This window comes from Pipistrellus kuhlii, unplaced genomic scaffold (assembly GCF_014108245.1).
Source record: "Pipistrellus kuhlii isolate mPipKuh1 unplaced genomic scaffold, mPipKuh1.p scaffold_m20_p_32, whole genome shotgun sequence".
Lineage (NCBI taxonomy): Eukaryota > Metazoa > Chordata > Mammalia > Chiroptera > Vespertilionidae > Pipistrellus > Pipistrellus kuhlii.
In genome coordinates, this window is record NW_023425532.1 from 4,772,442 (window position 1) to 4,787,634 (window position 15,193).

The following is a 15,193-nucleotide window of genomic DNA, read 5'->3' on the forward strand; positions in this document are numbered from 1 at the left end:
ACCCTTATTTACACCACACACGTTTGTTTTTAGCACACTGAGGGACATTGAGGATTTATATTTTTACCAAGGAAATAATGGTACGGCAACTTCTACCACAACTAAAAACAAGGACATGTCCACATGCACACAAGGAGAGAAAGGGAGAGTCGTGTGTAGGCACAGTTAAAGCCAACATTACTTCATGTACCACGTTTACTTCTCATGCCTCTACTTTACTTTTTCCCCATCAATAATGATCAGAAATGCAGGTCTGCGCACCTAATTTTAGGTTTGAATTATTTTGTGTCTCTGTTTACTAGTTGATGTATTAAATAACGATTGGTCACCAACAAGCAGAGTCAAAAACAGTAGCATCTGACTGACACATCTAGTTGAGCTTATTTCTTAGCTCTTACTGAAATTTCGGTTCATCCGTGTAGCAAACAGGTCTAATGAGTGAGACACTGGTCGTGTAGCCATGTCCATGCATGAATTAAAAGGCTCTGCACACCGCCAGTTAGAATGCGGGGAAGCTGCTGTGTAATTTGTTCACAGGAAAAGGCACTAAATGCTTTGCCGTTTAGGAAAGTTTTATTAATTTTTCTTAATTTCTCTACAAGGAAAGAAAACCTAACTTCCCTTATGCTCTGAAGTCTCTGCCCAGCTTTCATATCTCCTATCTCATGATCTGGTTGGAACCGGCTCAGCACCACACAGGTAACAAGCCACACCATACAGCCTGTGTGGAGTGTACTGCCATTCTCCCAAGGAGACCAAAATGCTTTGCAGATGATACCCCAAACTGTGACAGAGAGACCGCGGAGGCAAACTTATACGAAGAAAGTCAATCCTTGAAAATTGCTTCAAAAATAACATTGGAATAGCCTGAGACTATTCTGTAGCTAAGCCACCCTAATTGTGAAGGGAGAGAGAAAGGGGGGGGAGAGGGCGCTGAGCGGCACCCGCTCACCTGGGAGCAGCTGTAATCGAGTATTTTGATGTGGGCGCTGAGGGCCAGGTCCATGATGTCCACGGGCACGTCATCGCTGTGCGCCAGGTTCCACAGGAGGTTCAGCACCTTGTGCGCCATCACCCCGTCCTTGTCATCCTCTGCCAGGCGGCGGATCAGCTCAAGGAGCTTCTCCCGCTGCTTTTTACTTGCATTTGTCCAACTTGCCTAGAGAGCAATTTAAATGAATGAAACAACGCATTTCTTTCTCCCTGCTTACTGTCCCCAGATGAGCTATACACTCACCACAAAAACATAGTGGGCACAGAATTCTTCAAAGTGATTATCTAGAACACATGTGTCAAACACAAGGCCCGCAGGCCAAATCCGTCCCGCCAGGCCTTGCAATGTGGTCCGCACCGCGCTGTCATCACTGCACTCCACTGCGTTTCCATCACAATGACAGTTTATGACTGTTCAGTAAACCATTCGGCCCGCGATTTAGGCTGGATTTTAGATTTTGGCCCCTTCTCTGATTGAGTTCGACACCCCTACTCTAGAACTCACAATCTAATGAATTAAATATATTAAAACCAAAAGGGTGCTTCTTTATGTTGAATCTTACCTTAAAACAATCGAAGAGATGATCGAGTTGTTCAGGAGAAAAATCCCAGGCCAACTTTGCCAGTAAATCATGTACATTCTTCACAATGGCCTCGTGCTTCCCTGCCTAGTGAAAACCCAAAGAAAACCAAGACTTTGCTGACTACCACCCTGTATAAAAAAAGCCTAATGTGCTAGGTGTAGAACGTTCATCCCACCAGTCGCTATGATGCGCACTGGCCACCAGGGGGCAGACGCTCGATTAGTAGGTTAGCTTGCTGCTGGGGTCCAGTGATTGGGATGACATTTTAAATGCTTTAAAATTGCCACCTAAAACCTGATGATTCAGCTTTTTGCTCTGCATGGGAATTCATGTGAACCATTACCGAATTTAACGTGTCAATTTTAACACTGCACATAGGAGAAACAAGGCACTCCCAACGGTATTGTTTCGGAACTGTGGCCTTAAGCACTTACAGGCACAGCAGAATGTGTTCTTGGTTTCTAGACCCAAGAAATAAAGCGCTGTCATCTAGAATTCAGTAATACTTCCCACGTGACCCATTAGTAGAAACCTGTCACTAAGATAACCAAAGGAACCATTTTTCAGCCCTGAATTGAAACTGCCTGCAATTCTGAGAAATTTGACCAAATATATGTGTTTTTATTAAAAAATATTGGCTATTTCAAAAAGATTCCTGACAGGATTGCTGTAAACAAGCATTTTAATATATTAAAAGTAATATGACATAAGCTTTCATCCCATTTCCTAACTACTATATTTCCTTAGTATTCGCTTCTTTTTTTAAAAAAAAATTCAAATAGCCACTATTCCACATTCCATACCTGTGCTGCCCAGATATTATCAAGGTCTTGCAAGGTCAGAGCCTTTTCTTTGATGACGAAACGAAGAATCTTCTCCAGCTTCTCCACGTACTGTGGCTGGTGCAGGCTGTCTCGCAGGACGATGGATAAGATGTTGTTCTGCTGTATCCATTCCTAAACACAATCCGGAAATCGTCTTAAAGCAGGAACTAAACGCAGCAGCTTTTAAAAACATAAAAACCGCAGTAGACAGACTCCCACCTAAGTCCCTAGCCCAGGGCCAATGACCAGGCCCCCAAAGCGAAAACAGACAAGCGAGCCGCCCTCAAACAAAAGCTTCTACACAGAAAGGGAAACCATCAACAAAACTAAAAGCAACCTATTGGACGGGAGGAAATAACTGCAAATCATGTTATCTATTAAAGAGCTAATACCCAAAGATCCATAGAACTCATACAACTCAACAGCAAAAAAGCAATCCAATTTACAATGGGCAGAAGACCTGAACAGACATTTTCCCCAAGAGGACATCCCCAACAGGTTCATGAAAAGATGCTCAACGCCAGTCTTCAGGGAAAAGGCAACTCAAACCCACAACAACCTACCTCACACCTGTTCAAGTGCATCATGGGAGACAACAGGGAGTGTTGGGAAGACAGGAATAAAAGAGAACCCGTGCACACTGCTGTTGGGAATGTAAGTCTGTGCAACTAGTGTGGAAAAGGATGGAAGCTCATTAAAAAGAGAACTAGTGGCCCTGACTGGTGTGGTTCAGTGGATAGAGCATCGGCCTGCAGACTGAAGAGTCCCAGGTTCGATTCTGGTCAAGGGCATGTACCTTGCTCTTGGTGCGGGCACATCCCCAGTAGGAGGTGTGCAGGAGGCAGTTGATGGATGTTTCTCTCTCATCAATGCTTCTAACTATCTCTCCCTTCCTCTCTGTAAAAAAAAATCAATAAAATATATTTAAAAAAACACAAACAAACAGAACTAGCATATGATCCAGGAATCCCACTAGAGGGCACACATTCCAAAGAAATGAGCCCTTCTCTCAGAGAGCTCTGCATGCTCACTGCAACATTCCTTACAACGGCTAAGGTGAGGGATCGGCCTGAGTGCCCATCGAGAGCGGCGTGGATAGAGAAATCGGTGCACACACACTCGGAGTATTCTTCAGCCACAAGAAAGAGTGGAACCTCACCATAGGTGACAACCAGGGGCCTAGGTGAAGTACAGTGAGCCAGCCAGACACACACCAAAGCAAGCGCAGAGAACAGATGGGTGGTTGCGAGAGGCAGGGGATGAGAGAAATGGATGAACTGCAGTGTTAATTAGCAATAGTAAGAATATGCCCTACATACAAATGTGTATGGTAAATAAGATTTCCTAAACTTTCAATGTCACAATGATATAACGTTAAGTGCTTATGTTTTTTAAGTGATCCAACAGTAAATCATGTAGATCTTATTCTAGCGATTGCAGTTACTACTTGAAAATCTCTAAGTACCAAATATTGACCAATCCATTTCCAAGATGATCGTCATGTCCTCCTTTTCAACCAACCCCGCCCAACAAGCTCATAATTACTTCCTCGGTAAGCTGACACAGGTGTGCTGAGATGCCCACATCATTACCAAACAATAAACAATGCCATTGCAGCAAGTCCTCAGGATTGCCCGAGTCAGAAATCAATCCAAACACCTTGCCATTGCAAGGTTTTCTCTGCAATGCAAGCACTGACTGAGTAGCACTAGTCTATCTTTTTTGCCTGGGGTGCATCATGAGGGGAACAGCGAGGACTTACTGCCATCCGCTCAGCGGTGAGCCACTCTTCCTCCTCCGGGTTGCCATGGCGGTGAGTGTAGTACGACACGCTGGAAATCACCTTATTCACCTCATTCAGTGCGTTCATCTTGCCATTGAAAGAAGAAATTTGCAATAATCTGTAAAAGAAACTGTGTTGAGTATGATTCTAAGTGTCCAATAAGTAATTGTTTCAAGAGGTAAATATCTTACCTAAGTATCATTTTTAACCTAAATATTTCTAAATTTTTTACAGTTTCTTCTTGTCCTGGAACCCTTGACGCTAAATTCTTCAAAGATTTAATAATCATTGAAAGGGCATCATTTTTAGCTTCATTCTTTGCTTCTTTTTTCAGCTCTTCGTCAGTTAAGTTTTCTAAAAACTGTGGAACCATTTCTATGATGGGAAGAAAGAACTTTTTCACCGTGTGGAGAGTGAGAAATTCGTAGCTTTGTCCAAACGGTCTGAAATAAGAAAGGCAATAAGGATTACTCTTGTAATACATGACTTCTTACAATCCACTAGGACTGAACTCAACTATTTATATTAACTTAAAAAATCCAAGTTATCAGTTAAAGAAGAAGCCATACTTGAAAAGAGAAACTCAATTTGTCATCTAGCAATTTCTAGAATGCACTGAAGATTTATTTTAAAACATAACTTACTTAATAAGAGCTGCAATTATTTGAACATTTAATGCTGATCCACTAATAAAACGATCATGCAAAATCTGGAACCCATTTAAAGTGCCGAATTTGTTGAGGAGATCCACTAGCCAACCCTGCAATACAGTTAATGAAGAGAGTTAACTTCCTGCGTTTAAAGGTACTAGCTGAAGTCATTTCTTGACTGAAACATACTAGAAATAAGAAATTCAATAAAATTATTAGGTAAAACCATCTTAAAAAACCCAACAGAACAAAATACTGCACATGCTCACAGTAACAGATACCATTTTATCATCTGAAAACATATTTTAAAAAATCCGAGGATAAGATGTTCTTTAAACACACACACAGAATATATTCAGTAACTAAGATGTTTGAATTCACTTTTTGTTACAGGTCACCAACCGCTGATATTACATCTGATTCTCCTGCCTAGCACATGCAGGCTGGTGCTTTTGCTGACTCATGGCAGCATGATGCTATAGTATAGGTTGTCTTTCAACCACTTCCCAAAAAATAGCAGTGACTCAAAGTAAAATGCCAACGGGGATGTAGCTAAAAGCGTGCTTACATGTAAAAACTTAAAATGAATTAAAATGTTAGAGAGAGATAAGAATCAAATGTATCTAAACATGTATGTACACATAACCTGTTATAACATGCCTTCTTCTAAAAGGCCATTTTAGAAGCTGTGAGGCGAACAAGAGCCAGTTCTTCACTAAGCCTTAGGGAAAATAATTACTGTCACTATCGAAAAACCAAAAGACCTGTCTAGCAAAAATGAAAAATGCTAAGTAAAAGGTAACTGATTTAGAGAGACAATATGCTGGAGTTCTGGGTAGTTCTGATGTGTCTTATGAGAATCTAAATTAACTAAATTCTCTAATAAATCAACTATCATATTTCTATAAATTCATTACTTCCTACCTTTTTATTTGGTATTATAAGCTAATTCAAAACAATTAATTCACCAGGTCCCTCTTGGCATCCAGCAACCCTAAGAAAGCACACATTGATAGGATGTATTTTTACCTCTCCAGTTATCGGAATGCAACCATTAGGCTGATATAATCTCCCCTTATGTTTCCAGCTGCAATGTATGTTGCATGTTTACGCAATTAGGAATACTCAGTAATTATTAACACTCAAGAGCTAGGCTTGAAAGATAAAATATCTTCCACTAGAATCCACCTTAAATTAAGTTGTTCCCTGTTTCTTACTGATCATTATTGACCTACACAGGAAAAAATAAACTAAAATAAAGAAAGGAATCCAGGTATATTTTGGAGATTGCCACCATTTCAAAATTAATTTGGTTTGCTCAAGCACAAATAAGCCAGAAGTAGTGATAATATGGGCCTTGGGAAATATCAGAAAACCTCAGCTCCAAATTTAGCACATTGTGATCATTTTCACTTTTAACAGAACAAACCCACCCTTACATACATAAATTCACATTTTCCTGGCTGGCCTTTTCCATTTATAAGGCCTACAATATTAAAATGTCTCCTCAACGTCTAAAAATTAAAACTATATTGTTAATTATATAATATTTACATAAGAATATATAGTTAGGGATATATCTTAAAGTATACACCGTTGTTTATGCTGATATAAAAACTTTACATTGGAGAACTTTTACATAATTGCATTTATGTATACTATTTCACGGATACTGATGTTTTACTCTTTTTCCTTTCATTTATCATTTCTGTAACTTGACTTTTAACCCAAATCAGCACAATTTCCCAAGAGGCTGGGCAGAACAATGGGGACTAACTACACAGGGAAAGCTTACAAAAATCCAGTCCAAAACTACTTTGTCAATTACACCTCAATAAAGCGGGAAAAGAAACCCCCAAACACAAAATAACGCAGACCTCTTAAAGAGCGTATTAAATCATTCCTCCCCATGCTGCTGGGAGGTCCGATCACTTCAAGGTCTATGCACAGCAAAGCAACTAACACTGAACTGAGAAAATGACAAACCAACGCACTTTTGGTGAGCGAGGGTCTGGAGAACGGGCAAAGAGTTCGTCATCAGGCAACTGAACACTTGAGGAGACGGATTCACACGGGCGGGTACCATTGTAGATGTGGAATTTGCAATGAGGATTTAAGGCCATGGAGAGAAGTTCTAGAAGTGGAAACCAGTCTTGGGACAGCTTGGCCACACATAGTTCCACCAGGCGATGAGTGTTATTGATAATACACCTCTGTTATATAAGGGGGAAAGGTGATTTAGAAGATCGAAACACTGCAATTCCAAATACTTTCTGATCTTCATTAAGTATGTTGTGATGTTCTTTGGACAGTTCACTAATATTGTAGGTACTATATAAATTATAAAGTAGATGCAAATCACCACTGTTTTCTCTTTGGAATTTATATACTAGAGGCAGCAATTCTAAAATCGAAATAATACAGCAATTATCCAAGGTGGGGCAGATTGGCTAAGCCCCAAAGCAAACATCTGTAGTTACGGCACACTCTGCTGGACAGAGGGTGTCCATAGAGAATGCCTTCAATTCTCCATCAGAGGATTTTTTTGTACCACAACCACAATTTGAAATCAAGACTACAAATATGTTTGAATGCCGGCCTGTGGTTCAAATTTTCCGTTTTCACCTCTACCACGCGCTAAGGTGGAGGCACGCAGGTTTCTTTGCTGTCTCTGTGTGGCAAGTCTATGTCTGCATTAACCCTTTGTGTCCCAGCTGCTAGAGCCCCACCTGAGCATGCTTCTCCCAGAGTGGCACTTAAAGAACCAGCAGAGCATCTCGCAATTGGGAGCATCGTTGAAATGCGGTGACTCCTAAGGTCACTGATTAAACCAAAGTTTCCTAAATCTCAGTCGCATGCTCGTTCTCAATGACGACGCTTCCTTCAGTAGACACTATAACTTATAAAAAGGATTCTCAAAGGTTTGCATTTTCAAACCTTTTAAATTCAACCAAAGGATCAAATATATATAACCAAATGTGTGTGTGTGAATGAGAAATACAAGTATCACTATGTAAATCTGAATTTTTAAAAGTCAAATGCAAGACTCACGTGAATCTCAAACTTCCAGCCACTCACTGCCTCGTCTGTAAGGATTTTAGTGAAGGATATTGTGAGCCCATCTCGAAAGAATCGCTGACATGCTTCACTTTTAACATCAAGGCCTAAGAAAAAGGGGGAAAAACTAATGTAAACAAGATATTGCTCTGCTTGTCTTATGATGTCCAATTATATGATAAAAGGTAATAAGCAATTATCAACTAGTCACTGACAGCTAACAAAGCCCGACTAGAGCGTTGGGATTTTAATTATATAAAAGAAATGACAATTAAAACCAGTACTGTACTTAAAAACAAATATGAACCTCCCCTAAGATAGTTCCAGAGAAGAAATACAGATGTGAGGATATACGTGTCCAGCGCCTAAACCACACTAAGGACAGAAGTCTCTATAAATCTGAATTAATAAACGTGTACATGAACATCAAATACTTGAGCAGTGGAAAATAATTGTAATCTGATCATGCGTTTTCATAGCTTATTACATTATTTATATCTTCCGACAATTAGAACATATTCATGGTTACCCTATTTCAATCCCAAAACTCTATTTCAGGAAATATAACTGCCTGATTGGACAGTGTTGCTCAGTGGTTGACCCCTCCGAACCACGAGATCACAGTTCGATTCCCGGTCAGGGCACATGCCCGGGTGGCAGGCTCCATCCCTAGTGCGGAGCGGGCAGGAGGCAGCCAATCCATGATTCTCTCTCACAATTGATGTTTCTCTCTTTCCCTCTCCCTTCCTCTCTGAAATAAATAAAAACATATTTATTTTAAAAAACGTAACTGCCCTTTATTTGAATTTCCAATTCCTAAAAAAGTGAATAGAGAATACTATAACAGTCATCCTTTGCTAAGGAGAATTCAACTGCACCTAGTAGAGTAAGTAGACCAAAGTTATTGGGGGAAAAAGATTAATTCCAACATTAAGTATTTACTTCTAGATAACAGAATAAAAAGACCAGATTCCTTTTTCTTGGCTTATTGGAAAAAAAAAAACACACACACAAAAAACTGACCTCATCTTTCAACTTTTTTAGAGAAAAATCAAACTTTTTCTATGTATTAAATAAAAAATTTTTAAGTTAGGCAGCTTGCTTTAAATATGCACATACACAGACTTTATGTCTAACTTCAGAATTTACAAACACCCTGAAGGACTCAAACCCTTGCTCTGGGCATATTACCAGAAGCCATGGCAAGAAGCCCCTTTAGATGTGAAAGAGGAAAACTCAAGTGTGCAGCGACGAAGTGAGAGGCTGTGTAGCAGCACATACTGTAGAAAGCATACCAACACCGAAACTCACCTTTTTTACTAAGATCAATAGCAGCTTCTAAAAGCACTTCTAATTCCCCTTTCGGCAAAACTGGAACCACCCACCGAGGCCTAAGAGTTTTAAAAACATAAAAAGATGTTTATTAGTGCACTAAAAGAGGCACTATAAATGAGCTACTACTTATAATATGTAAGCATGGAAATACTAAATATTCAAGTAACGTTAAAATATTAAAACAAGGTCGGCGGAATATCTGCACTGAGAGACTTGTTTTCTAACACTTTTAAGGAACTGTCAAACAAAAGATATAGCTATGAGCACGAGGAGAAATAAAATTATTTTACTAATAGAATATAAACCTACTGCAATAATCAAATGTCAACTAAATGGATAAGCTATTGTTCGAGTTTGTGGGAAAGCGCTCTTTCAGGATTCAGATTAGGAGACATTATGATGAATCACTACTTAGTTGTTTTCAATTTTCTTGCAAAGAAGAAAAAAATGGGAGGCAATGATTGATTTCTGCTTTGATTCATCACTTTGTCACCTTTTCCTGAAGGCTGAGAAGGAAGTCTCCAAATTTACTACATGCTTCCAGTACCCCACCCGCTCCTCCCCCAAACCAGGAGGCAGGCAGCATTCTTGTGCTGGATTCTCTGGCGCCAGACCAGCTAGATCTCTTTATGGCCTGGTTTACCTCAGGGCCATGCAAAAATCATTCACGTCACCTAGCAACCAATATACCAGTAAGGAAAGAAATCTTCATAAAATCTCAAAAAGGGCCATCACGCGTACAGCTCTACCTCAGAAGCCTACTGGCTCTGGTTGCGATCCATCTGAAAATGATTGGCACAGCGCCCTTTCATTTTTAAAAGCCATTAAGAACCACAGGTTCTAAGTACTTGACAATGACTTACTTGCCAATGTCAGGCTATTAAGGAGGCCGTGTGGTTACTGTGGCATCCTGTCCACTCTTTCTCTTCTTCTCTGCTACCATCACTATGCCGAGGCCTGGGTGCTCTGCCTGTGTCACACCCACTCAAAGCCAAACCAGCTCACCTATTGATCATGTCATCCAGCTTGGCCAGGTCAGTGTGCGGAAACGCAGGCTCCTCCTCTTCCAGCTGGGGGGGAGCATCGCCCTGACCTTGCTCATCTGGGGGAGTTGCCGGGGAGTTTTCATTGGAAGAATCAGGCGATGACGTCTGGAAAATTAACAATTCCAGATTGAGCTTAGTACAATGTATGTGCCACGTCTAATACTTCAAACACCAACACCAGCTAGGGGGAAACGACGTAAGTATTGTAAGCTTAGGTTTAAGGCAGTCTCCGTGCCACTATGCTTCAAAATAATTTCACTCTCTATCCCTCTCTGTGGAAAATCAATAATAATTATAATAATAATAATTATTATTATTATTTCATTTAATTCTCAACAGCCAAAGGAAGAAGTCTGCCATTTCATAGATGGAAAAACACCCTCAGACAATCATTAATTAGCCCAAGGTTACAAAGCACCAACTCTGGTCAGGATTTGAACCCAGATCTAATTCTGCAATTTGTATTCTTAATCACAATGTATACTGCTGTTCCGTTTACACTTCCCACCCCGACATACTTTATTACACAAATAATAAAAGTTCTGACATCTTATTTTTTAATTTGGAGAGAAAAAATATATTTTATTCCATACTTTCCCTAGTCTCAAGATCATTATCCAAAAACTATTAAAACTTCATGATTATGGTTTCTAAATAAATCACATCATTTTCACCTGATGTAGCTAATTTTATTCGTTCATTCTTCCTTTTTAGCTCATCTTTCTCTTCACCCTACTTCAGCTGTGTATACTTTCACAACCTAATAAACTTTTAGAACCTTAAAGTCTCAGGAAAACTGGTTTAGTATTTTTTTAAAGCCTCTTTCCTCTCACCTAGTATATATATTATAAATAAACTTTCACGTACTCACAACTATAAACCTACCTTTGCCCATCCCTATATATTATACATGCTCTTAGAAATTATAGACAAAAAACTCGGGTCTGGTGAGGCCAGGCCTGGAGCAGCGGCTGCCAGGCTGGGAGCCGCCAGGCCCGGAGCAGCCGGGTGCGGTGCGGCCAGGCCCGGAGCAGCTGGTTGTGGAACGAACCAGAGCAACAGAGGCCAGGCCCGGAGCAGGCAGGCCTGGAACAGCTCGCTCCTCGCCTGCCCCTGCCCCATGGCTGCCTCTCAGACATGGCTGGAAACTTTTGTGGGAACTTGAGGGTCTGCTGAATCAAGTGATGAAGGCTTAGATCTGGATGTGTTGAGTTAGTATAGGGCTGGGGTGTTGATCTGTGAGTACCTTGGGTGGGGCCTGGATGAGGCTGGTTGACCTATTTGGAAATGTCTTTTGTGTGAAATGTATCATTGGGGGCATGTGGTGGTATTATTGATATGAGAAAATGCTAAGTAACTGATTTACTATCTGAAAAGGGATTTACTATCGGGGAAAGGGAGGGAGGAAGAGACTGAACATAAACTGCACCTATGAATGAGGACAATGGGGGATGGGGAGGGGGCGGAGGGTGGGGTGGGAACCTGGTGGAGGGGGGAAGAAATGAGGAACCTTTGTAACAATATGAACAATAAAGATTGATTAAAAAAAAGAAAAAGAAATTATAGACAAAAATAACAATTAAAATACCTGTAATAGAACAGATAAGCACCAACATTTAAAATAATTTCCTTCCAATCTTTTGTTCTATGAGCAAAAAAACCCCGCTTACAAATGTATAAATTTCAGTAACATTAGGATACCTGTTTAAGCCTGTGTCTTTCCATTTGACATTTGTCTTTTCCTACACATCATTAAGAATCTTTTATAAAAAGTTTAATGCCATATAGCATTAAAAGAATTAAACAAGTAAAAGGTTATTTAATATTTTGCAATTTTTATTGCTCAGATAAACAGAGCTGCAATGAATCTTCTTATTCATCAATCTTTGCTCAGGCTGGGATCCTGGGCGGAGAATTACTGCAATAGCAGAGACGATTTCTCAGTGCTGCTCCGTGTGCCATTGCCCAATTCCATCCCGGAAAAGCGCACCGGCCCAGCAGCAGCACCCAAGCTTGTTGAGCCAGTGCTTTTGCCAAGGCTATTTCATGTGCCACCAAGCGCTACTCCACACCGGAGCCCAGAATTCCCCCGGAGGGAACACCCTTTAAAAAAACGTGAAGTGAAAAACACCTGATGGATTTTAGCAATTCTTTTAATGCCAAAACATAAAAAGCACATCCCAAAAGAAAACTCAAAGTTGGGGAGTGATTAATGCTATAGTTCCTTCTTCTTGGTCCGACAGTGTCAAATCTTGTGAAATACTGAAACTAAAATTCTAACATTGGAAGTAGAGAAGAAAAATGAAAGGGACTTGACAGATAGTTAAGAATGTAATTTATTTTGTTCCTTTGTTGTTTAAACCATCATTTTCCAAATTGCAAAGATTAGAAAAGAACATAATGTGGAATTATAATATTAAATGGAATACCACATGACAATAAATTGAAACCCAAGAGCTCTAAGAATTATTAAGAACACCTTAGCCCTAGCTGGTTTGGCTCAGTGGACAGGGCCTGCAGACTAAAGAGTCCAGGGTTCAATTCCGGTCAAGGGCACATACCTAGGTTGCGGGCTCAATCCCCAGTAGAGGGCGTGCAGGAGGCAGCCAATCCATGATTCTCTCTCATCACTGATGTCTCTCTTTCCCTCTCTGAAATCAAGTAAAAAAAAAAAAAAAAAAAAAGGGGAAACCTTAAATAAAAATAAGGTTAGAATACAGGTTTAATTTTGTTTAAAGCCACACAAGCCATAAACACTGCAAAAGACTTTAGGAATCCATGCACAACACAGGTATAAACTTGGGACAAAAGGTAGCAAAAGATACTCGAACTTACTACTAGCTCCCGGTTTAAAAATAGAACTCTTTGGCACCCAACCTTAGACTATGTTTAAAGAAACCTGAATACTGGCTAACAAATTCATGACACAGGCGACTTAACTCTGTCAACACCTGTGACCATGTACTTCAGTACTTTTATGTCTTAAAAGAGGGGACTGGAAAGAGAAATAAAGTTGACACATTTGGGAAAATATGACCTGCTCACTTCTCTAAAATGGCAGGGGGAGAGGAAGAAAGGGAGAGGGGAAAATTCACGTGCAGCTCTTTTCCTTCTTTCTTTTAAAAAAATATTTTTATTGATTTCAGAGAAAGAAACATCAATGAGAGAGAATCATGGATTGGCTGCCTCCTGTACGCCCTCTACTGGGGATTGAGCCCGCAACCCGGGCATGTGCCCTTGACTGGAATTGAACCTTGGGACCCTTCAGTCCACAGGCCGATGCTCTATTCACTGAGCCAAAATGGCTAGGGCCTTTCCTTATTTTTTAAAAATGTACGTTTATTGACTTCAGATATCTAGAAATATCAATGATGAGAATCAGGATCAGCTGCCTCCTGCACACCCCACACTGGGGAGGAGCCTGCCACCGAGGTCTGTGCCCTTGACAGGAATCGAACCTGGGACCCTTCAAGTCTACAGGCCGAAGCTCTATCCACCGAGCCACACCGGCCAGGTTTTGCGCAGCTCTGTTTGATTACACTTGTACTAGAGAGAATGCCTACTCTCTGACACCAGTAACCCAGGGCCATAAAGCTGGAATGGTGCACAGCTAACAGCGGAACACCAGCAGCAGGAGCCGAGCCTTTCCTCCAGCATTGACCCAGGGCTTTATATACTTCATCTGACTGACCCACAGGGTAAGACACCAGAAAAAGAAGGACTACAGACTCCAGTGTCACCATCTCCAACACGTGAGCTTTCTGGTTCCTGCGTGCGACAGCTAACATGGACTTCTCTAAAAAGGGTTTATGGTTGCTTCACCAATTCCACAGAACACGGTCCATTCGTTAAGTATCCCACAGACGACGTATCAATGAACTCTGCAGAGCCCCCTCAGAGTCCTACCTGATTCTGCTGGAGGGGGGGCTGAGCCTGGCCATCGGGAGCCTGGCCCTGGTTGTCATTCCCTCCTACTGGAGAGCCACGAGTCGTGGCTGTCATACTCGACACAGGGCAGATCTTTGCAATTTTGTCTGCTTATGTAGTTGTCTTGAGAAAAGAAATCAGAGTCCACTTATAGAAGATGAAGTACCAGCATCTGTCAGTCTTCGGAAGATCCAATTCAAGAACAAGCCATCCTGAACAGACCATTGCATAACCTACAAGTAGAAGAAAAAGGAACCTGTTTTAGACACAACAAACATGCATTAAGGAATCGCTCCCACTTAAGTCACCAGTGAAATCAGCCAGGAGAAGGTAGTTACAGAGATGAGAGTGCAAAGTGAGACGCTCAAGTCTCATTAACACTATATCTAACTCAATAAACCACGGCAGCGCATCAGCGGTTACATCAAGGAAACGCAACTGTCTTCAATTCACTAATGCCTTAAACTAGTGGTTGGCAAACTGTGGCTCGCGAGCCACATGCGGCTCTTTGGCCCCTTGAGGGTGGCTCTTCCACAAAATACCACGGCCTGGGCGAGTCTATTTTGAAGAAGTGGCGTTAGAAGAAGTTTACGTTTAAAATATTTGGTTCTTAAAAGAAATTTCAATCGATGTCCTGTTGATATCCTGGCTCTGCTGACTAGTGAGTTTGCCGACCACTGCCTTAATTGCACTGCCAAATGTGTTTGCTCAAGACAAACGAAGGGAACAAAACCTGACTGGAAAGACTTCTCAGGAAGCACTGCACACCCAGCACTCATCACTGGTACCAAATGGTTTCAAACAAGCTTACCAGTGGTTTGAACTAACTGTAAAGTTTTGGGAACCATTTCTTCCAAGGTTCAACCTCTATGCTATTACTCCAATGCAGATGAATCTGTCAAGTGATCAACTGCCAATGACCACGACACCCCACTTTGGGCCACCAGCCCCCAATTCTAGACCCAGGGCCTCATCCTTAGCTGCACAGGGACAT

The 15,193-nt window shown here is 41.1% G+C and overlaps 1 protein-coding gene across 11 annotated transcripts in view; it reads right to left on the minus strand.

The window, feature by feature from the left end:
* Positions 1 to 15,193, minus strand: part of USP9X (ubiquitin specific peptidase 9 X-linked) — a 69,271-nt gene that overhangs the window by 36,993 nt on the left and 17,085 nt on the right. For 10 of the 11 annotated variants that reach the window (XM_045570454.1, XM_045570455.1, XM_036460420.2 and 7 more), the window contains 11 exons: positions 14,179 to 14,432; positions 10,232 to 10,377; positions 9,203 to 9,282; positions 7,886 to 7,998; positions 6,829 to 7,047; positions 4,829 to 4,944; positions 4,376 to 4,627; positions 4,164 to 4,302; positions 2,381 to 2,533; positions 1,557 to 1,661; positions 953 to 1,159 (listed from right to left, as the gene is read on the minus strand). In XM_045570454.1, the coding sequence (XP_045426410.1) occupies positions 953 to 1,159; positions 1,557 to 1,661; positions 2,381 to 2,533; positions 4,164 to 4,302; positions 4,376 to 4,627; positions 4,829 to 4,944; positions 6,829 to 7,047; positions 7,886 to 7,998; positions 9,203 to 9,282; positions 10,232 to 10,377; positions 14,179 to 14,274 (1,626 nt within the window). In that variant the 5' untranslated portion in view covers positions 14,275 to 14,432. Of the gene's footprint in view, positions 1 to 952; positions 1,160 to 1,556; positions 1,662 to 2,380; positions 2,534 to 4,163; positions 4,303 to 4,375; positions 4,628 to 4,828; positions 4,945 to 6,828; positions 7,048 to 7,885; positions 7,999 to 9,202; positions 9,283 to 10,231; positions 10,378 to 14,178; positions 14,433 to 15,193 lie in introns of those variants that run through there. The other variant, XM_036460421.2, reaches the window with a different exon arrangement.